The sequence below is a fragment of the Hakea prostrata genome, chromosome 3 (assembly GCF_041222555.1).
Source record: "Hakea prostrata isolate BN-2017 chromosome 3, UWA_Hpros_2, whole genome shotgun sequence".
Classification (NCBI taxonomy): Eukaryota; Viridiplantae; Streptophyta; class Magnoliopsida; order Proteales; family Proteaceae; genus Hakea; species Hakea prostrata.
This window is the reverse complement of record NC_142602.1, coordinates 65,694,790-65,718,661: the sequence shown is the minus strand read 5'-3', so window position 1 is coordinate 65,718,661 and position 23,872 is coordinate 65,694,790. Positions and strand designations below refer to the sequence as shown.

Here is a 23,872-nt window from a genome sequence, read left to right as displayed (position 1 = left end):
ATTGGAAGAACAAAACCAATCAAGTCTCTGTCTCTCTGTGTATTAAAGAGATAAGAACACCAATCTGTTGTTTTTGTGTAAAATGTTCCTCACCGTCAATGACAATAGAATGTAGACTACTGATATAGTGATATCAGCAAACCCATGCCCTTAAAGCCTCAAAGTTAGAAAGTAACAGTAGAAGGTACACATAAAATAACAAAGATTGGTTAGATTGGTTTGAGATCACAACATACTACCCCCTCGGAGGCAAGCGTGTAAACGTGGTTGTGGCACCGATCCTGCTCCATCACCACGCCACCGCCGGTGGTGGGCCTGCACTGGAACTATTTCAGCGACTGGGTGCCGGCACGCCATACGATGGAAATGAAGGAATGGAGAAGGGAAGGAAGGGGCTTGTCCAAGTTATGGCCAACCCATTGGTTAGTTTTCTGAGATTCATGTAGAAACCACCGCAGGCTAAGGCACCAGCCGTTGGAAGAAGAAGAGTCTTTTTATTTTTTATTTTCAAATAGAATTTTGGGTTTGTAATGGTTTGTTGTGAACCGTGCGAACCAAACCCAGTCTGTTTTCACTAATAATCCGATTTTTTGCATATGGGTAAAATCAACGATGACGATTTAATAAATGTCCAACTTTTCATCTTGACTGTTAGCTGCTTGGAGCAGTGCCACGTAGGCACTGCTGCCAAGCAAAATCCGTTAAACCATATCCCATTGTCAGAATTTTTTTAAAATTTCAGGTCATAGACTATGAACCTTCCTGCCTTCCTGCATATATAAATAGACACTTTCCTTCTCCAGATTTCAAGCACCAGCAAAATGTCTTCTTTTACTCCACTTGCGATAGGGTTCTTCAGCTTCTTTCTCCTCATTACCTTCTTACCCTTGACATCTCTAGCCGCTGTGCCTGCTTCCAACACCTTCAAATTCATAAATGAAGGTGAATTTGGCGAGTACATTGTTGAGTACGATGCAAATTACCGTGTTACAGATCTCCAAACATTTCCTTTTGCTCTCTGCTTCTATAACACCACACCCAATGCCTTCACTCTTGGCCTCTCAAAGAAAATGCCACTCTAACCTTTGGCACCGACGGCAATCTCATTCTCGCTGATGCCGACGGAAGTGTCGCATGGCAAACTAGCACCGCCAATAAGGGTGTCGTTGGGCTAAGGTTGTTCTCCAGTGGCAACTTGGTGTTATATGATAAGAAGGGAAGGTTTGTGTGGCAGAGTTTTGATCACCCAACTGATACACTTTTGGTGGGTCAATCACTTCGTTCTGGGGGACCTAACAAGCTTGTTAGTCGTCTCTCCTACGTCGATGGCTCTGAAGGTGCTTTCAGTTTAGTTTTGGAGAAGAAGAGATGGGCCATGTATATGAAGAGCAAGAATTCTGCCAAGCCATTGCTTTATTATAATGGAGGCGAAGAGGGTGCAGTGTTGACACGTTTGCTCTTTAATTGTGCACCTGATACGGACGAAGGCTATGCTTTTGATTTGACGCTCGACAAGGAGCTCAACAACGTCTCTTCTGGGTCTTCTGTTCTAGCCCGGCCAAAGTATAACGCGACTCTTTCTATGCTAAGAGTGGGATATGACGGTAACTTAAAGATCTACACCTACAATGACAAAGTTGATTGGGGGGCATGGGAGATCACATATACCCTATTTGATAGGGAAGGGAGGGAGAGTGAATGCAAGCTGCCTACGAGATGTGGGTCATTGGGAGTTTGTGAAGATGATCAATGTGTGGCTTGCCCAACTCAAAAGGGCATGCTGGGTTGGAGCAAGAGTAGTTGTGCTTCACCTGTGTTGCCTACTTGCAACAAAGGTAGGAGTACTGGGTCCACAAAGGTTATTGATTATTACAAAGTTGTGGGTGTGGAGCACTTCATGAACGGGTACACAGAGGGAGCTGGACCAATGAAGGTGGGTGAGTGCAGGGACAAATGTAACAAGGATTGTGGATGCTTGGGCTTCTTTTACAGGGAAGAATCCTCAAAGTGCTTGTTGGCTCCTGAGCTTGGAACTCTTGCTAAGGTCTCAAATAACACTCATGTTGCTTTCATTAAGTACTCTAAGTAAGCTTTGATTTGTTTTCCTTTCGTCTTCGCTTCTTGTACCATTTTCACCGTTGTTTGAAATGAACTTATGGTTTCCATGTTATTTGCCCTTGTAATAAGGAGTAGTGCAGTAGCTATATATAATGAAAGTTTATTTGTATGGAAGTCTTTTTTTCAAGCTTTGTTTTTTTTTATCAATGATGTGCATAACCAAAAGGAAATAGCAGCACTTAGTTTTGTGTTTATCAAATTGTAAGTATTGATTATTCATTCGTTGTTAGAAAAACAAAACAGATGATAGGGTAAATCTCAACGAGTAGAATCTCACCCGACTTGATTAATGGAGATTGAAATATATTAATAAATAACTCATATAACTCATCAAAGGAAGGGTGCCTGATTACCCCCTGATTACACCCACCACCAAAAGAGAGAAAAAAAAAAAAAAAAAAAAAAAAAGGAAAGGAAATGCGCCTGAATATATTCTATTCCAATGAAAGGTTATGTAAAGGTAGGAGGACATAAGAGAAAAATTAATATTCAAAATTTTCACAAAAAACTAAAACCGGATTTTTATTGGGGGGCGGGGGGGGGCGCCCCGGCGGCCTTGTTCCCCCTCTAAAAAAAAAAAATGGGGGGGGGAGGGGGGGATAAAATTTTTTTTTTCTCCTTCACATTTTTTTTTTTTAAATTAAAAAAAAAAAAAACCCCCCCCCACCCCCCCCCCCCCCCCCCCGGGGGGGGGGGCTTCTTCTCCCATAATATCCACACAAGTACCACTTAGCCTTATCATGTCACATCGGCATAGCCTTTTAATTCTTCACTTTATCTTTGTTTTGGTAACTCAGATTTTTATTGAGAAGGAAAGCAGGAGTTACACAAGACATCCTGATTACAAAGATCAAGAAGCTAAGATTTTGACATTTGCCAAGCTGTCTAGTCTGCTGAAGACAGGGCATTCTGTGCTAGGGAATTCGCAACCTTGTTTGCATCCTACTGATATGGGTGAAGCTCACAAATGTAAAATCCCTTGAGATGAATTTGATTTCACCAATGATATCCTGAATCTCTAGAGGAGGGATAAGATTTTGGTCACTGAAAAGATTCACCAACTAAAGACAGTCAGCTTCCACTTCGCAATGAAGAAATCCTTGTTGGGCTACAAACTTGATTCCTTCCTTAACTGCTAATGCTTCTCCCATTAGTGCATCTGTAAATTCACCATGTTTTGATATTGCAAAATGGGGATGCCATGATGATCTCTTAAGATATACCCCAAGCCTCCATTTTGTGCTTTGAGGGGAAAGGCCGCATTCGTGTTAAGCTTGGTATGGGAAGCCTTCGATGGTAGCTAGTACTTGGGTAGATGAATAAAATTGGGATTTGCCTGAGGATAGAACAGACCTTGATTTGCTCAGCAAAGTTAGGAAAGGCCTTTTGAGCTTGTTCAACTATCTCCTCTGAAGTGGTTGACCAAATTCCAAAAGTGAGTTCATTTCTATCCAACTATATGAAGGAAACAAGTGAGAGAGTTTTCTTTCTTTCAGATTTCGAAGGAAATACTTTCAAAGTCCAGTTCATTAGAATATGGGGTAGTTTTGGAGATTCAGAATGCGATGTTTGTAGTTATAGAGTGGACCCAAACCAAACAGCACGAGAGCATGGACATTCAAAAAGCAAGGGATTTGTAGTTTCCTCAGGATGACCACATCTCTTGTAGCTAGGATCAAAGGGATATTCTGCTTCTTCAAATTTGCCCCTGTGGCAATACCTTGAGCACAACACTTCTAGATGAAGTTGTTGACTTTTGGCAAAGATTTGATGTTCCAGATTGTTTTCCAAGTATTAGGTTTGATCAAGTCCTATTCATGGAGTCGAGATGAAGAAGGTTGATGCTGTATTTGAGAGTCCCTAATATTAGAGAGGAGGTGATAAGCACTCTTAACGATGAAAACACCATTTTTAGTCCCACTCCACAACAACTTATCTTCCCTTGCCCTCCAACACAGACATAGTTTGAGAATTTCCTTTGCATCTGTAACAGAGAACATTTGCTCGATGAGATCTTTTTTCCATATGCAGTTCATTGGATCAATCAGGTCTGTTATAGGATTGATCTCGCAGTTGATGGGCTTTGGGCTATGAATTGAAAAGTTAGGAAGGGATTGGATCCATTTGGAGTCCCAAATATCTATTGACAATACATTTCCTATCTGCCAAATGAGACCCTCTTTGAGCATTTCTTTGCCAATCAGAAGACTCTTCCAGGACCACGATGCTTTACTTACTTTGGTTGCATCAAGAAAATTGGATCTGGGGAAGTAGATTGCTTTGATGAATTTGGCTCAGAGGGAGTTAGGATTTGACCATATGCGCCATGCAACTTTAGAAAAAAGAGCTCTATTTTGCAAGACTGGTTCCCTAAAGCCCATAAAGCCCATGCCTCCCTTCTCTTTTGAATGGCAAAGCCTTGTCCAAGAGATCCATGAAGTTCTCTTCTTCTCTACAGTTCCACCCCAGTAGTAGTTTGTCTTCAGTTGATGGGTTGCAGGAAGGGAGAAATGAGAGGTTGCATATGATGATTGAGAGCTGATTACTGATTTACGTAAAATCTCCCTACCCGCCTGTGATAAGAATTTGAACTTCCAACCTTCAATTCTCTTGGCTGCTTTATCCCGTAAAGCTCTGAAGACATCTTTCTTTGAGACACCAAATTCTATGGGTAAGCCCAAATATTTAGTAGGACAAGCTCCATATTTGATCTTCAATACCCGAGAGAACCATCTCTTTATACGATTTTGAGTATTTGGGCTGAAGGTAATGCTAGACTTTGAGAGGTTGATTTCCTGTCCACTAGCATTACAGTATAAAGAGAGGTATTCTTGTAAACAAGAAATGTGTTGGAGATTTTCTTCAGCAAATAGGAGGCAATTATCAGCGAAGGAAAGGTGAGATATAGGGGGTGCTCTATTGCGGACTTTAATACCATGCACCAAGTGTTTGCCTTCAGCTACATCAATGATAGAGGATAAAACATGCGAGCACAATATGAAGATAAAGGGAGATAGGGGATCTCCTTGCCGGATACCCCGGCTTGGAGAAAAATTCCCACTGTCTACTCCATTAACCAACAAGGTGTAGGAAACCAATTTGATCAAATTCATGACTAGAGAAACCCATCTATTACATAAACCCAATTTCAAGAGGGTAGCCTCAATGAAATGCCATTCAAGATGATCATTCGCCTTCTTCATGTCTAGTTCAATGCTATAAGCTTTTTCTTTCCTTTTTTGTGATGCTTGATATAATGAAATAACTCATGTGCAATAGAAATATTATTTGATATAAGTCTCTCAAGAATGAAAGCAGATTGAGTAGGGGAGACAATACCTTGCAAATTAATATTGAGCTTGTTAGCCAAGATCGCAGATGCAAACTTAACAATAACAACGCATAGACTGATTGGGCGAAGAGGCTTTAGGGATTCAGGATTATTCACCTTTGGGATAAGGCAAATATAAGTACACAATCATCAACTATTCCACATAATAGCATAATCATGAGCAAGGAACAATAAATTTAATAATTTATTAATGCAATTATCAAAGAAAATTCCCCAAGAGTTCCAAAATTGGAATAATAACATTATCAAACTAGAAAGGAAAATAAAACTGGAAATAAAAGAGGAGTTCAAGACTCCCAAGGTTTACATATTCAAGCATTTTTAACTAAGTGATAAATATGATATTCAAATGTCTTAGTTCCTCTAATGGTCATCGTCTTTCTAAGTGTAGGACAAAGCTCCGTATAAACAATTCAGACATGCACACGTGTCACTGTGCACGTCTTCACCACTGTAATCCGGTAAGTTATAAGCATCGGTCATTGGTGTCTTGTAAGTTTGAAGCATCGTGGGATCATAATCTATAATAGAGTCTGAAAACAACATTTTGCATAAGGGATGAGTTTCAAAGAACTCAGTCAGTATTTCAACAATCAATGTATATATCCACAAAATCAAGGCATGAGAAAATGTATGTATGATAATATGATGTATAAATGCAATGCAATGCAATGATGCTCCTATACTCTAACGTATGCAAGTCTCTAGCTAGGTAGACACGCATTAAGGTATATTACCAGCCTCCTTTGGGTAGTCTTATACAGACTCCAATAGTTTCGACCAAATTGGGCATCACAACCAATGTACAGGGATAACAGTCTTCTTATCAACCATGGGTGGGGATTAGTACCAGACTCTCTCACCACGACCATTGGCATGAGAACTGGCGCATATCAAGGTATTACCTAGCCCAATGCAAAGTCATATACTTAATCACATCGTTCTAGGTTTAGATAACTCCCCTATGGCACCACCAACTCAGTTCAATATCCTTCCTTATCTAGAATTAACGTGGCACCAATCAATTCGAACTCCACATTCTCTTAACCCTATTGGTTATCCACATATGAGGGGGGGGGGGGAAGCCCTCATGTCCTCTCATGGGTTGGTTACCTGTCTTGAGTGCCCATGAGCCCAATCCTACAAATGAATGGCTCCCATGGTGTGGCTGTGTCCTCCCACAGGTTGGTTGCTGGTCTTGGGTGCCCACCAACCCAACACTGCTACCATGGGTCAGTTGGCATCAACATGCACACTGCTAGGGTAGCAACATGATGGGTATTACTGAACCATGTACACTTAGACATCCTAGACGAGAAACCTAAACTAGTAATTTTATGTCTATACTAATATTCCAAGGGCAATGGTCATGCTATGACCCCATGTCAAGTTCATGCATAACCTTGTTAATCCCACACTTAACCATAATACTTCATGATTTAGTAAAGCATACATAGAGTATGATTCTAAGTAATTTTATATTCCAATATTAATAAAAGAATCATATAACAACAACATATAACTTATCATGAATGATTAATAAGAAATCAAACGTCAATCTTAAGCACATTTAGTTGAACTTCCTCACCTGACAAGTAGATTATAACCTTTCAAGAGTGAACCAAACGATAGCCTAACACATCCCAAATTATCCTAAATAATTACTGGTTCATGTTAGAATTACCCTAGAAAGTCATGCATTGAATCATAGAATCAAATTCCAAACAACAATGGGGGTGGGTAGCTTGGGATGGTTGCCTGGGGAGACCCTTCTAATCGACCCAAGGGGGTTTGTCACCCTAAATAGAGTAGGATGGTTCGCCTAGGGTGACCCCTATCAGCTGCACGGACAGCAACCTGACAAGGATCTCATCGGCTTCGTTTTTTTGTTTCTAACAACTTTCATAACAATTAAGGCTTCCCGAAACATCCCGAACAAGGTCTAATCACCTTAACAGATCTAGATCTCAAGTTTTAAACAATAACCAAAAAAATCATGATCTATGTCTTTCTGAAATCTTTCCATGAAGGAAAGTTCAGCATTCTTGAGTGATTTGAGAATCACCTTAATGCTAGATCTAATCAGGGTTTGGGTTCTCTAAATTAATACAATCTTCTATCAAGGTTTTCTCAATTAGTAGAATCAAAAGAGACAAATTAGTAGAATGGATGAATTAACTAACCTACAATTTTGCAGTTAGTAACTCGAAACACTATCCAGATCAATTCCGCAGCTTTCTCCTTCTATGAAATGGCTTCTTTGACGTGTACTGATGCTTTTTGATGTCAGGGAATAAAGTAATCCATTTTGGGGCAAAAATGACTTTAAATAGGTGTCCACAGAGTAAAATCCCAAAGATAATCATTTTCACCTGTGGGTACCAGGGTGGGTCACCCGGGGTGGTCTTCTAGGGCTGCCCACCTAGTCGACCCACCTCTAGGATTTGCTCCAAGAGTGGTGTTTCTTGGGGGGTTGCTCCATGGCATTGTTATACCACTTAGCACACATATCAGGAGGGTCTTACTTGAACTTGGGGACCTTCTAAAAGCAGTGACTATGAACTATCAAACCACCTTCCCAATCCATCAACATTTGTGTCAGATCTTCTTTCGATACTTAGTAAAACTCCAGATTCTTCATCTCCACCATCCAATTCCATTGGTTCAAATTTTGATCTAACGGTCTCTACTTGGATATCCCACAACTGCCTTCTACTTGCGTTTTGGGTTCTCAAACCTATAAGATGGGTTTTAGGTTAAGATCCTAGGGATTTCACATTCCTCCCCCCTTCAAGGTAATTTCATCATCAAAATTTGAAGTGTACTTGGGATCCCAAAGAGATAGGGGTATTTCACTCTCATCACATCTTCCTTCTCCTAAGATGCTTCATTGGGGGTGTGATTCTTCCATTAGATCTTAACCAAGGGTATGGTCCGACTCCGCAGTTGCTTATCCTTGCAATCCAAAACCTTTGTTGGCTCTTCTTCATAGGTGAGTCTGCACCTAAACCTTCAGGTTCTTCTTGAAGATGGTGCTCCAGATTCTTCTCACATTGCCGTGGCATAGACACATGGAATACATCATGCACACTGGCCAATGATGATGTAAGGCTAATCGGTATGCAATAGGGTCCGACCTTTTCAATAATCTCATAATGTCCAATGTATCTAGGGCAGAGTTTTCCCCTGATATTGAATCTCATCACCCCTTTTATAGCTGATACCTTCAAAAAAGCTTTTTCTCCAACTTGGAAATCAAGATCAATCCTTCTTTTGTCTGCATAAGACTTTTGCCTAGACTATGCTTTCTTGATCCTGTCTCTAATCCAATCAACTATCGCACTTGTCGCTTCAATCATCTCTAGACCCAAAATCCTTTGCTCACCAATTTCATTTCAATACAAAGGAGTCATGCTAGTCTTTCCATACAATGCCTTGAAGGGAGCCATGCCTGTAGTTGATAGGTAATTATTGTTGTAGGCAAACTCTACCAAGGTTAGATGCTGATCCTAGTTTCCACCCATATCCACCACACAAGCTTTGAGCTTATCCTCCAAGATCTGAATAGTCTGCTTAGACTGTCCATCAATTGTGGATGATGAGCTATACTCAGGTTCAACTGCGTTCCCAATGCTTTTTGTAGACTACTTCGAAATCAGAGGTGAACCTTGGATCTCTGTCCGATACAATACTTATTAGTATGCCATGGAATCGCACCACATTATCCACACATAGTCTAGCCAGCTTATCTATTGTGTAAGTGATCTTCTTAGGAATAAAATTTGTTGACTTGGTGAGTCTATCAACAATCACCCACACAGTGTCATTTCCTTTATTGGTATGAGGTAAGCCCGTGATAAAATCCATGGCAATGTCTTCCCACTTCCAACTAGGAGCAGGAAGCGGTTGAAAAAGACCTTACGACCGTTGTCTAATGACTTTAACTTGCTGACACGTGCTACATTTGGCCACAAAATCTTCCATCTCATTCTTTAGTCCTACTCACTGGTAGTGCTCTTTCAAACTTCTACACATCTTGGTACTGCCAAGATGTAGTGTGAACATTGACTGATGTGCTTCGCTCAAAATCTCCTTTCTAAGTTCTTCCACAGTAGGCACACACATTCTTCCTCTATAAGTCAATGCACCATTAGTAGGCATGAGGAAATTTGACTCTTTTAATGTATTAGAAGAAATCTTCTCCTTCAATTATGGATCTGAGGATTGTAGAGCTATGATTCTATCTCTTAAGGTTAGAAGTGCTAACATAGCCGCAAGTATTACATCTGATCCTTCTGGCACAATCTCGAGTTCCAACTTCATGATTGCATTTAGAAGCAGCTTGCTAAGAGAAGCCAGATCTATCTCTCCATGACTACTCTTTCTACGAAGTGAATGAGAAACCACATTGGCCTTCCTAGGATGCTATTGGATGTCACAGTCATAATTGTTCACCAGCTCTAACCACCTATGTTACCTCATATTTAACTCCTTCTGGGTGAATTAGTACTTTAGGCTCTAATGATCTATGTGGATGGGAAATTCTTTCTCCATATAGATAGTGATGCTAGATCTTCAAAGCAAAAACCACAGCTGCCAACTCCAAGTCGTGAGCTAGATAGTTGTGCTCATAATCTTTCAACTGTGTCAAGGCTTAAGCCACTACCTTTCCATGCTACGTTAAAACACAAGCAAGGCCAATGTTTAAAGCATCAATATAAATCGTCAAACCTCCAGAGTCATATGATACTATCAACATTCGGGCATTTTAGTCTCTTCTTCAACTCTTGAAAGTTCTTCTCTCATTTTCTAGTCAGCTAGGTCATAGGAACAGCCAAACTAGAGAATTTTTGATAAATCTTTTGTAGTATCCTGCCATCCCCAAGAAGCTTATGATCTCGGTTGTAGTCTTAGATCTATCCCACTTTACGACTGCCTTGACATTATCAGGATTAACCCAGACTCCTTTAGCTAACACAACATAGCCGATGAACACTACCTTTGATAGCCAAAACTCACATTTACTGAATTTGGCATATAACTTCTTCTGTCTTAGTCTTTGCCAAGAAAAGCGAAGGTGTTCTACATGCTCTTCTTTATTCATCGACCAGATCAAGATGTCATTGACGAAAATTATCATGAACTTGTTCAAGATGTCCTAAAATACTAGGTTCATCAAATCCATAAAAGCTTCAGGGGCATTCGTCAACCTTAATGGCATCACTCTAAATTTATAATGTCCATAACGAGTCCTAAATGCCTCTTGCAAGTGTCACTTGTCTTCACTCTAAGTTGATGATATCCAGACCTCAAATCTATCATTGAGAACATTGTTGCCCCCTTCAAATGATAGATCATTAAACCTAGGCAACGGATACTTATTCTTAATACATAGCTTGTTCAATTCCTTGTAATCGAGACACAGACACATACTACCATCCTTCTTCTTCACAAACAAAATAGGAGCTCCCTGTGTATTATTCAAGTTTGCTTCATTATGCTTCACTATTTCATTGTTGGTTCCAAGCCAGAGCTTATATCTATTATTCACTTCGAATTTAGTTGAGTCACTTATGGATCTGTGACTCAATATGCTCGCACTGTATATTATTAAAGTTAGGATTGTAAGTGAACCTAAGCTCTAATACTAACTTCTGTCACACCCCACCTAGCCGGTTTCAGACATATACCCATGGGGGTGATACACTACAGGATCTAGGTTTACGGCTAATCCATAACCACATAACACAATACAACATAATCTAAAAGCAAGAAAATCAAAGAGAACATATCTCAAAATTATTACAGTCATTCTCATGATAATAATCAAAGTTAATCAAAATCATAACCTGAGTTAAAAATAAATAAATAAAATAGGAAAGAGTTTAAGTAGTGCCCTTTCCTAACAAATAAATAGAGAATGTAACAAATTGTGACTAAGGCAACTATTTTCTCAAATGATATCTCCAAAGCCTCAAAATGGCTGGACGCCATAGGCACAGTTTGAGCAGGGACACAACTTCCTGTATACCTCGATGTCCTCTACTAACAGTTCGTTGTAGGACTCTGCCGACGGTGAACTCTCTAAGATACGGGGTCCTCATAATCTGGAATAGAATCTAAGAGAAAATATATAGAGAGGAATGAGTTCCACCGATTTCAGTGAGGTCAACATAATCATACGTCATGCATCCGTCACACACATTGATAAACAACATATAAATATATAATGAGATAATGAATGGATATGCAATTATGTTCCTAGACTCTAACAAATGCAGTCTCTATGGCAAACACGCATTAAATTACAACACCAGTCTCCTTTGGGCAATCTCGTCACCCTTCCTCACGACACTCAAGCCATTTTTTGGGAACTAGCGGTAATGGGTTGAGGTCACATCACATCACACCGTGGCTGGGGATTAAGCCACCACTCTCTCACCAACACCATTTGGTTGTAGAACTGGCGTGTGTCAAAGATACTTCTATCCCAAATGCAAGGTAAACTATGTCTTGTGTTTCATATGGTTTGTATACCTTCCCTCACACTTAGTGCCCTTTTAGTCCAATATCCTTCTCCACCTAGGAATGTTATTCTTCACGACACTCAAGTCATCTTTTGGACTACCGTTCCTTAACTCTATGTCATCCACATATGCTGGGGCAGATGCCTCTTATGTCTCCTCATGACACTCAAGCCGTCTTTTGGACACCTTATAAGCCCAACCCTAACATATGCAACCTTACCACTACATGATAATAGTGGGCCTGCGTGATGCTTATAGGACCCAGCCACTGCCACCATGGATCACTCGATCTTCAATACCCCTGCTGAAAGGGTAGTGGCACTCATAAAGGTTTATCACCCAATACATTTAGACACCTATTGACCATACAACTAATGAGTCTAAGTGGATGCATAGGCCCCAGGGGCAATGGGTGAACTTAGAACCCCAGATTGGTGTATACGTATATATGGGTACTACTTTACCACCAAATTTCCAATCACGTCATATTCACAATCATCATTTGAATGAATTAAATAGTAATATAAACTTAGACATCAAATTACCTTTTATTTGTGCAAAGTCTCAGACAATTTATATAAGATATTCAACATTTGTAATGATAAGAAATAGAATCAAGTGAAATGCACAGTACATGATAATGTATTCCTCACCTGTCAATGACAAAATAGACTCCAAGAGTCCAAGAAATTGATAATCAAGGATGCTAACAAGTTACAAGAACCCTAGAAAACATAAAGATTAAATTAGGTTTAAGTCGAAAATCAAACTAAGCATGAAAAGAACCCAACTTGTGCTCCTAGATAGGGGGCAGCAAGTCAAGCTCACTAGTAACCGGTCGATCGCCCCCCTGATTGCAACCAAAAAGCCCTATTAAAAACTCATTCCAAGATCAAAGCTATTGGGGATTTTTGGGACTTCAATGGGATAATAGTAATGTCCAAAAAACACCTTCCAATCATCCTACTAGTCCAAAATCAAAAAGGCCCAATTTGTTTCTCAGAGTGTCACCCACGGGCATCTCAAAGAGAGTTGGCCTATCCCAAATAGGTGGAATTAAACCAACAAACACTCAAAGAGATTGAGAAACACAATGGGTAACAAGAATAAGCATTCAATTCATACCAACTTCCGTGAAAGAATGGTAGAAAATAGGGGTTTCTAGGTCTTCTTACCTTAACACGGGATTATCTCTATAATCGTCTCTTTTTGGCACCGCCTCACGTGCAAGGATTCCTTCCAACTCCAAGCTCTTATTCTCTCCCAAGCTCTCAGCCTTCAAGAAGCATAACAATTCATTTATGAGGTTAGAAATAAAAAAAATAGGGTTTTGAAATTCTGAAGAAAAAAAACCCAAAGCTACCCTTTTCTAGGTATGGGACGGTCAGTCAAACTGATTACCCGCCCCTATCAACCGGCTCTATATCATTCACATGCAAATGTCATTTTCTACAGGTTTCAGAGGGTAGGTTTCTCTAAACATTTATATATGAATGGTATACTCTACCTTGGCATTGGAGTCCTCTAGCATAGGTTTTCCTGCATGCTAAAATCTCCTTGTATGCCTTCCGAACTTTCTCTCTCCTCTTGAAATTAATTACGGTGGTCTAGTTCATCCAAGTCCATAGGTTTGATTTCCAAACTTATGGTCTCAACTTAGATGGTCTAAGGTTTCCTTTTACTAGCACTCTAGGTTCGTGGACTTGAAATGATGGGTTATCAGGTTAGGATTTTAGAGGATTTTATAGGAACTTTAACCACGCTTTATTCTGGTTGTGGAAGATGTAAAATAGAGTTGTTCAAGGTGCACCAATCATCTTGAGTAGTGAATCAAGAAATGATCTGAGCAGGTATAGATTCAGTAAGGATCCAATGAAACAACACATCAAGAGCTAGTCCTAGCATATCCATTGTTCATAAAAAAAAAAAAAAAACAAAAAACTTCTTTATCCCTACTCACAATTAGACACCCAATACCACAAAACTTTTCTTACCACCATTTCTAACATCCTAACTGAATCCAAAACCTATAGATTAGCCTCAAAAGACCGTAAGACGATAAATGCGATGCAACAAGAATACAAAGCCCTTATAGACAACAATTCTTGGAATTTGGTGCCTTACCTCAAGGATATGAACATTGTAGGATGTTAATGGGCATACAAGATCAAGATAATAAATCAGTTCCATTGAGAGATATAAGGCATATTAGTTGCCATGGGATTCAATCAACAAGGAGTGAACTTTCATGAAACATTTAGTCTAGTTGTAAAGCCAGCCACCATTCGAACAATGTTAACTATTGGATCCTCAAAACCATGGTCAACCACCATTTGAACAGTGTTTTTATTGCATTCTCAAAACCATGGCTAGTGCATCAACTTGATGTAAAAAGTTTCTTCTTAAATGGCATCTTATCCAAAGATGTTTATATGGAACTAACCAAAGGGGGTTATTTCCAAATCTAAACCAGCTCATGTTTGACATCTACAAAAGGAAATTGATGGTTTCAAACAAACACCACAGGCTTGGTTCACAGGTTCAAAACATACCTAAAAGGAGAAAGCTACAAGCAAAGCATGACCGATACTTCTATGTTTACATGCAAAACCCAAGGTAAAATATCAGTATTACTATTATGTGTAGATGATACATTACTAACAGGTACAAATGAAGCTGATATTCAGAAGGCGACTCAAAGCCAATGCAAAGAATTTGCAATGAAAGATTTGGGGGCAATTGCATTTCTAATTTGATATTGACGCTTCTTGAAATTCAAATGGTATTTTACTTACCCAAAGTAAATATTCCCTAGATCTACTCAAATATAAAGGTACGGCAACTTTGAAGCAATGCACAATACCAAGCACGTCGCTTGGGCAATTGGAGGAAGCCTTACAATAGATGACGATCATTGAATTAGATATCTCCTGCTTATTAAAACAAATGTGTCAATTCATGCAATGTCCACAAAAGAACATTTACAAGCAACAAAACATATATTACTTTATGTCAAGCATACAATTGGCACTGGGGTTCTTTCCAACCAACCTTAATTTGATAATTGCCTACATTGATGCAGATTGGGCACGAGGTTTCTACATGGTCTTCCAAGATATCAATTTACTAGTGGATCCTACAAGTGCTTCAATTAGTGGATTCTACACTTTTCGCTGTAACAATTTACTTTCATGGTCTTCCAAGATATCAAGTATGGAAGCTGGGTATAAATCCCTAGCAGTCACAACATCTAAGTTACTATGGCTTGGTTACATTTTGCATGAATTGCAAGTACAACTTCCATGAGAAATATAGATTTATTGCGATAATTTATGTACAACACAAATGGCTGCAAATCTAGTGCTACATGTTTGGACAAAACATATAGAATTGGACTATCATTTTGTTTGAGACCTTGTCCAAAACAACACCCCAAAAATACATTTTGTTCAATCAAAGGATAAATTGTAGATGTATTTACTAAGGGAATAACATCAAAAGCATTCTTCAAGCACATAGATTGTCACACCCCACCCAGCTGGATCCGGTCATACCCGAATACCCGTGGGGGTGATACACCGCAAGACCTAGGTTCAGTGACAATTCCATACAATGTATGATATAACATAATTAAAGATCATGAATAAATCAAGTTCCAGTATACAGTTATCAAATCGGAATTATCAATAGGTTACAGTCATCCATTACTTCAAATCAAAAGTTATAACATCAGAGTTTTGAAAAGAAAAGAGGATAGTTTTATTCGCAGCGGAATTATCTAAGAGTTTCCCTACTAGAAGCCAAATCCATAAGAGCAATCTAGACACGGGCATGAAACGTTAGGCACGTCCGCTTCTTCTCTGGTTGCTCCCTCAAGAAAGTCTGCCGACGATGAATCCTCCACTTGGATGGAGTCCTCATTACCTACAGTATATTCTAATTGAAACAAACATATAAAATGAATGAGTTCAACAGAACTCAGTGAGGTCAACTCAACATTATATCATACATTTGTTCACAAGATTTCACACCACACATATAACATGAATATCGATAATAATGATAATGATATGATATATGAATGATTGATATTATGCACCAAACTCTATCATGAAGTCTCTATGGTAGACACACATTAAGTTGTACACCAGTCTCCTCTGGGAAGTTTCAATCACTCTCCCTCAACAATCTCTGTATCTTGGGTTCTCCACGGTAGTTAGGTCAAGTCACATCAATCAGTGGATGGGGTATAAGTCACCACTCTCTCACATCATTGTTTGGCATGAGAACTGATGTGTGTCAAGGATTACTCTAGGCCCAATGCACAGTCATACGGTCTCATGCTACGTATGGTCCAAATACTTCCCATATGGCACCAACCAACTCGGTTCAATATCTTTTTCCACCTAGAGTCATTGTATCCTATGGCACCAACCAGCTCGGACTACATTGACTCTTAATCCTATTGGTCATCCACATATAATGGATAGGATGCTCTCCATGTCCTCTCATGGGTTGGTTACCGGTCTTGAGCGCCCATGAGCCCTTTTATATTTTATGCAACTCTACCATCTCATGATGGCAATGGGCCTGCTTGATGCTCACAGGTCCCATCCACTAACATCACGGGTTAACCGGACTCAATATCCTTACCAGAAGGGTAGTAGTACTCATGAGGTTATCTAGCCAAACACTTCTAGACACCTAGCATTCATGTACTTAGGTCTAGATGCATACTCATGTAAGTTCACTAGGGTAATGGGCGAACCCACAACCCTAGTTGGTAAATAAACATAAGAGAATCTAAGTCTTAAAACCAATTTCACACACATTCTCATATCATCATTTAAAGAATATTGAAAGAGAAGCAAACATACTTTCTCACCTTTCATTCTCGCAAAGTCACACACATAATCACAAGATAATAAATACTAAAGCAAGGCAAGATATCAATAATGAAAATTCATTAACATCATTAAACATGCAATATAAGGTTAAGTATATTCCTTACCTTTCAATTCGATTCCTTTCTCCAAAGTCCCAAATTTCACTCTCACAAATCGGTGATTATAATCAAAATAAACCTAATTATGTAAGAGAATTAATAAATATAAATTAAAAGTCAATCGGATTTTAAAAGATATTCCAAAATCATCCCACAAAAACCCAGTCTGACAACTAGGTTCAAACTCGCTGTTCTCAACCTAGTTCGGTGAAAAGTCATTATTTCGCCACCAATTTGAGGTCGAATCGAAATGAAACTTTGAAAAAGTCTAATTGGCAGCAATAGGGTTCTAAGGATACCTTCAATTTGACCCAATTTGTTCTAAAACAAAAATCCCCAAATTTGGGTCTCTAAATCGCCCGTGGGCGTCTCAGAGAGTCAAAACATGAAATCTTTTGCAACGATTCGCACAAACAACTCACATACTAAAGGGAAGCATTAATACAACTATTCAAGAGCATTCAATAAACCTAACATGCTCCAACTACCAAAATCCCACATTAAAAGTGAAGAAAACCTCCCAAAATTATGTTTAAAGAAGAGGGTTTAAGGATTCTTACTTCCTTCGATGTTCTCGCGATGATTGGGGTCACAAAGCACCTTTGGTGTGATGGAATCTAGTCTTCTCCTTGGTTTCTCTTCTTCCACAAGCCTCATCCCCACTTTAGCATTAGAAAATGTGTCTAGAGGTGAGTTAAAACATAAAATAGGGTTTTAAAACTCGAAATTCCGATTCTGTCCCATAATTGGGAAGGGGTGGGGGGTTGGGTCACCCAACAAATCACTCAACCAGCCACTCGACCGGTCCATGTTTGGACCCCCATCCGGAATTCGATTTCGATGGTTTTTGACTTGACCAATTATCTACTTTTGGGTATATTTATCTCGTCAATTGGACTCTACATGGTCTGTCTAAGGATGTGCCAAAATCGTCTTTTAACGCCATCGTGATTGACCTTCTCTCTCCTCTTAAAATCCCGGAGAGATGTCGAGGCATCATTAAGGTCATCCATAATCATTGGTCAACTTCCGAACTTTCGGGCTCAACTCAAATGACCAACCGTTGTTGACGACTCGAGGCTCGGGTTCGCGATCTTGAAATCATGGTTTAAAAAGGTTAGAAATCTGGGGGATTTCACATAGACAAACTCGTGCACCTACCGATATAGAGTTTGAGGGGGGGGGGGAATGAGAGACCAAGTCAAAGAACCATAACCCATGGGCTCTTAGCAATTTGAGTTCAATTTGCATATTTTTGAATTTGCAAAATTCTCTCAGCATTATTCTGTTGTAAACAGACCATCAAATGTGAAATTTCTTTTGAAAATACAACAAAGACTTGCACATGGATAAGCAACTATTCCAACTCAAACTCCATCTTTTCAAGTAGACAAGTTGTCATAGCAAAGTTTGGAATGAAGCACTAATTTAGTAATTACTTAGTAGAATTAATTTTTACAATATTGGGTAAAGATTTGTTCCTTCATCTATCTTCAACCTGAGCTACAAATCCTCTGGAAGGAACAAGATGCCGGTTGCATTGGCCGTGCTTCTCAATGCATTTCTTGAGCTGCAAATCCCTAGGAATCGATGGACATAATTTAGTAGATGAATAATGAACCTTTTTCATCTCTGGTAGGGGCGGAACCACAGTGCCCCCCCCCCCCGGATTTTAATTTTTTTTATAATTCACTTAATTTTTTCAGTTTTTATATTAATTCTTTTAATTATTTTTTTTCAGTTTTTTTCTCTTCCCACATGTGAAATATCATTATTTGGTTCCGCCTCACTATTGAGAACAATTTTTAAAGGAAAGATAATGGGTATAAATGTCATCCCTAATTAAAAACTAACTCCTCAATCCCTATTTATTCTCTCCTCTCTTCTCGCTCGTCTTTTCTTCATATTTATTCTCTTCTCTTTCTACAAACGTGGATAGGGATGTCAACGATGCGGTTTGGAGCAGTTTCAGGCTGGGCTTAACAGTTTCGAGCTAAAAAGCACTCAGCCCAAACACGGCCAGTGAACAAAATAATGATTTCGGGCTGGTTTGGGTTTGGGCTAATGGTCTATACTCGGGTTGGCTAATGGTTTGGGCTAATAATAATGGTATGCAAGAAAAAAAATAAAAAAAAATAGTTGAGCATCCTACCACAAGACCCAAAATTCTATGGAAAACAAAATTGCTATTGATCAATTTTCATTAAAAAATGAAAAGTCATCCATGTTGTAGAAATCCCACCCACCTTATAGAAATCAATAACTCAAATAATAAGTAGTAACATAGAAAGTGCAAGCTCATTTATTAGGCTCCACCGGATAGTCCTTAAGCAAATCTTCAAACCAAAAACCCTTATGAAGTCTAACTTGTGCTATGATTGATTGTCTTGAAATTGGGTTTTGTTTTGTGAGAATGTTGATTTTTTCCCCCTCCCTTCTATGAAATCCGTCTCTTTTTTTGGGTTGGTATTTAGTTGATTTACAAAAAACCCTGTCGATAAATATAATCATACTTAATCAACATTCTCATACTTGATAAATATTTACTTAATTTAAACAAACTTTGTATATTCAATTGGACATTTATACTTAATCCTTCTAATTGTCTCTTACAAGTAGTAAAATGACTATTTGATCTTTGAATTCATGCTCAATTTTCTGATAGTCTATACCAACTACCTAGTGGTAATATGATGATTCAAATAATATTTAATGTTAAACTATATAACGGGTTGCAAAAAGGTTATAACAGGTTGCGGTTGGGTTTGGGTTGGTGCGGGCTTTGCCACCCTCAGCCCAAACACAGCCCTTTAAGGTTAGTTTCGGGCCGGTTCGGGTTATAACAGGCCGGTGTAGTTCGGTTTTAATGGTTTGGGCTGCAAATTGACACCCCTAAACGTGGGTTAAAGGAAAATTTTGAAAAATAAATAAATCTTATTAGGTACTCAAAATGTCATTCCTAATTAGAAACTAACTCCTCTATCCCTATTTATTCTCTCCTATCTCCTCTCTCCTCTTTTCTTACTATTTATTCTCTTCCCTTTCTATAAGCTTGGTTAAAGAAAATTTGGAAAAACATATTCTCCACAATTAGGTACTCCTTCTCTTTCTCAATTTATTTATCTTTTTTTTTTTTTTTTGTTATTTTTTTTATTTGATTTTTCATTCTTTGTTTCTTTATTTCTTCTGCAATTTTTGTTATTTGATTTTATACTGTGAATAAAAAATCTCTTACATAAAAATGAAAATAATTTTGGTTTGTACCTCCTACCAAAGAAAATTTTGTTTTTCATCTCTTACCAAAGAAAATTTTAGTTTGCATCTAAATTTTTAGAATTGAAGCATGTGTATTTATTAGTATTAATTTTTTTGTATTGATGTTTTAATTTACATATATTTTGTCAAAAAAAATCAATATCAATAATTTACCTATTTTTTTAAAATATGTGTGGGCCCCAAAAAATATATGTGAAGCCTATTCCTTAATATAACAAAATAATTCATAGGTAAGACCCCAATGGTTCTTATAAGGGCCCACACAATATGTACGACGAAAAAGCATTAGCGCTTCTTCAGCAAGAAGGTTATTTGTACTTTCATTCTTCTCCCCCCCCCTCAATGTTGAATCATGGTTCCCCCCCCGATCTCTGGCCTGGGTAAACTTCAATAGATAGATCTATGTACAGTTCCATTCTCCTTAGTCAACTTTGGGAACCTCCATCTCTTGTTGAGTTGTTGAGTAGAAAGCAATGATTGGTTATCACTAAGACAAAAGTCAGATTCAGAATATAAATTATTAATTTCTCTTTATAGTATAATATAATCTCCTTTATTCTTTCTAAAAAAGAACATAGGTCATGCGGAGAATCTTTCTAATCATCAAATTGATGTTGCCTTTAATAATGATCCTATTTAACTCCGAACTAACTTCATTTTTTTCCTAAAACAAAACTATAATAATGAAATTCTTATTTCTATATCAAATTGCATATTTTTCTAGAATTTTATTAGACCCATTTCTGACAAAGAAATAGACTATTCATTTCCTTCTAGATTAAGGACATATGTTTATCAGTCATATCTAAAGGTTGAAATAAGATTTAGAAAATTAAAAAAAAATTAAAATAATTTAATTTGAATTTTTGGATGTGACTAATGAATATGTGTCCTTCATTTAGAGAGAAATGGATGGTCCATTTGACAAAAATAAAACTTATAAAATCCCATATTCTAATCCTGCAAAATCATTATCCAAAAAATAAACAATAATAGTGAGTAAAGGCAAGTGTGCATTGTTTATTGTTAAATGAAGTTCACCGACAGTCCATCATGTGATTTTTCATCAATGAATTCCTTTCCTCTTTGAGTCCGGTTTGGCTGCCTCCTTTTGCAAATATTTTAGAAAAGAGAACATGGGAAGCCAAATAAAATATGTGGTCTATGTCCCTTATTTATAAGTTGCATCCACAAAGTGCCAAAACAGCCACCAAGAAAACCACACGTGCCGTGGGTCCTGTGCCAGCGTTTCCGATTCTTTATTTCTCATTGCGAAAGCCATCCAGCCTTGAATGGTTGTCAAACCATATCCCATTCTCAGAAATTTTTGAAGTCCATAGACCATGAACTTTCCTGCCTTCCAGCATATATAAATAGACGCTTTCCTTCTCCAGATTTCAATCACCAGCAAAATGTCTTCTTTTACTCCACTTACGATAGGGTTCTTCAGCTTCTTTCTCCTCATTACCATCTTACCCTTAACAGCTCTAGCCGCTGTGCCTGCTTCTAACACCTTCAAATTCATAAATGAAGGTGAATTTGGCGAGTACATTGTTGAGTACGATGCAAATTACCGTGTTACAGATCTCCAGACATTTCCTTTTGCTCTCTGCTTCTATAACACCACACCCAATGCCTTCACTCTTGGCCTTCGAATGGGCAACCGTCATTCTGAGTCAATCATGCGTTGGGTTTGGGATGCCAACCGTGGCAACCCAGTCAAAGAAAATGCCACTCTAACCTTTGGCACCGACGGCAATCTCGTTCTCGCTGATGCTGACGGAAGTGTCGCATGGCAAACTGGCACCGCCAATAAGGGTGTCGTTGGGCTAAGGTTGTTCTCCAATGGCAACTTGGTGTTATATGATAAGAAGGGAAGGTTTGTGTGGCAGAGTTTTGATCACCCAACTGATACACTTTTGGTGGGTCAATCACTTCGTTCTGGGGGACCTAACAAGCTTGTTAGTCGTCTCTCCTACGTCGATGGCTCTGAAGGTGCTTTCAGTTTTGTTCTGGAGAAGAAGAGATGGGCCATGTATATGAAGAGCAAGAATTCTGCCAAGCCACTGCTTTATTATAATGGAGGCGAAGAGGGTGGAACGTTGACGCGTTTGCTCTTCAATTGTGCACCTGATACGAACGAAGGCTATGCTTTTGATTTGACGCTCGACAAGGAGCTCAACAACGTCTCTTCTGGGTCTTCTGTTCTAGCCCGGCCAAAGTACAACGCGACTCTTTCTATGCTGAGAGTGGGATATGACGGTAACTTAAAGATCTACACCTACAACGACAAAGTTGATTGGGGGGCATGGGAGATCACATATACCCTCTTTGATAGGGAAGGGAGGGAGAGTGAATGCAAACTGCCTACGAGATGTGGGTCATTGGGAGTTTGTGAAGATGATCAATGTGTGGCTTGCCCAACTCAAAAGGGCATGCTGGGTTGGAGCAAGAGTACTTGTGCTTCACCTGTGTTGCTTACTTGCAACAAAGGTAGGAGTACTGCGTTCACAAAGGTTATTGATTATTTCAAAGTTGTGGGTGTGGAGCACTTCATGAACGGGTACACAGAGGGAGACGGACCAATGAAGGTGGGTGAGTGCAGGGACAAATGTAACAAGGATTGTGGATGCTTGGGCTTCTTTTACAGGGAAGAATCCTCAAAGTGCTTGTTGGCTCCAGAGCTTGGAACTCTCGCTAAGGTCTCAAATAACACTCATGTTGCTTTCATTAAGTACTCTACGTAAGTCTACCAAAAAAAAAAAGAGTACTCTAAGTAAGCTTTGTTTTAATTTCCTTCGGTCTTCGCTTCTTGTACCATTTTCATCATTGTTTGTAATAAATTTATGTTTTCCATGTTATTTGCCCTTGTAATAAGGAGTAGTGCAGTAGCTATATATAATGAAAGTTCATTTGTATGGAAGTCTTTTTTTCAAGCTTTGTTTTTTTTATCAATGATGTGCATAACCAAAAGGAAATAGCGGCACATAGTGTTGTCGCAAGATTCGGTCTCTTCCTGGTCGAACGCTTGAACTTGCAAAAACGTGCTTGACCAGTGTGGTCGAGTTTTGTCTCCGACGAACAAGTTAGTTCAGATGAATGAAGGAAGCAAACTTAATCTCTTAATGTATTCAATAACTCAAGAGTGCATACCTGATAATGATAACCAAACCTCTTTATATAGTTCTTGGCATAGAGTTCTGTTAAGAATAAACTTATCTTCTGTAGATTGAATTCAACTAGGACAGCCATAGTAGAGCTTGATTTGAACTCTTCCTCTTTTTAGTGTACAAGTTGCAGAGTCCGGATTTAATATGGTCGAACCTAACACTCGACCAAACCCGAACCGACCATAAGATTCTAGTTTGGTAGGTTTGACCATAACATAAGCCCCCCAGTCTTTTATGCTTGAACTTGTAGATGTTTGACATGGTGAGACTTAACTTCTTCTCTGATTGAATCATAAATTTTGTTCGTATTTTATGGAAACTTCTTTCAGAAGTGAACCCAACAATATGATGGTTAAACATAAGTGATGGCTGCATCACTTTTTCCCAAGTTTTCTCACTTTGCGCCACGTGGCCATTGACATGA

General features: G+C 38.8%; 1 protein-coding gene and 1 pseudogene across 1 annotated transcript; both read left to right on the top strand.

Moving 5' to 3' along the window:
- Positions 1-795: 795 nt before the first annotated feature.
- On the top strand, positions 796-2,279 carry LOC149022791 (epidermis-specific secreted glycoprotein EP1 pseudogene; annotated as a pseudogene).
- Positions 2,280-21,666: 19,387 nt separating this feature from the next.
- LOC149022790 (epidermis-specific secreted glycoprotein EP1-like) lies at positions 21,667-23,205 on the top strand. Its single transcript, XM_089147346.1, has one exon. The coding sequence runs from the start codon at positions 21,691-21,693 to the stop codon at positions 23,023-23,025; it is 1,335 nt and encodes a 444-aa protein (XP_089003472.1). The 5' UTR covers positions 21,667-21,690; the 3' UTR covers positions 23,026-23,205.
- Positions 23,206-23,872: the final 667 nt, after the last annotated feature.

Bases quoted from the DNA above. Each gene is read 5' to 3' on its own strand.
- LOC149022790 (XM_089147346.1), top strand. From the start codon at position 21,691: ATGTCTTCTTTTACTCCACTTACGATAGGGTTCTTCAGCTTCTTTCTC.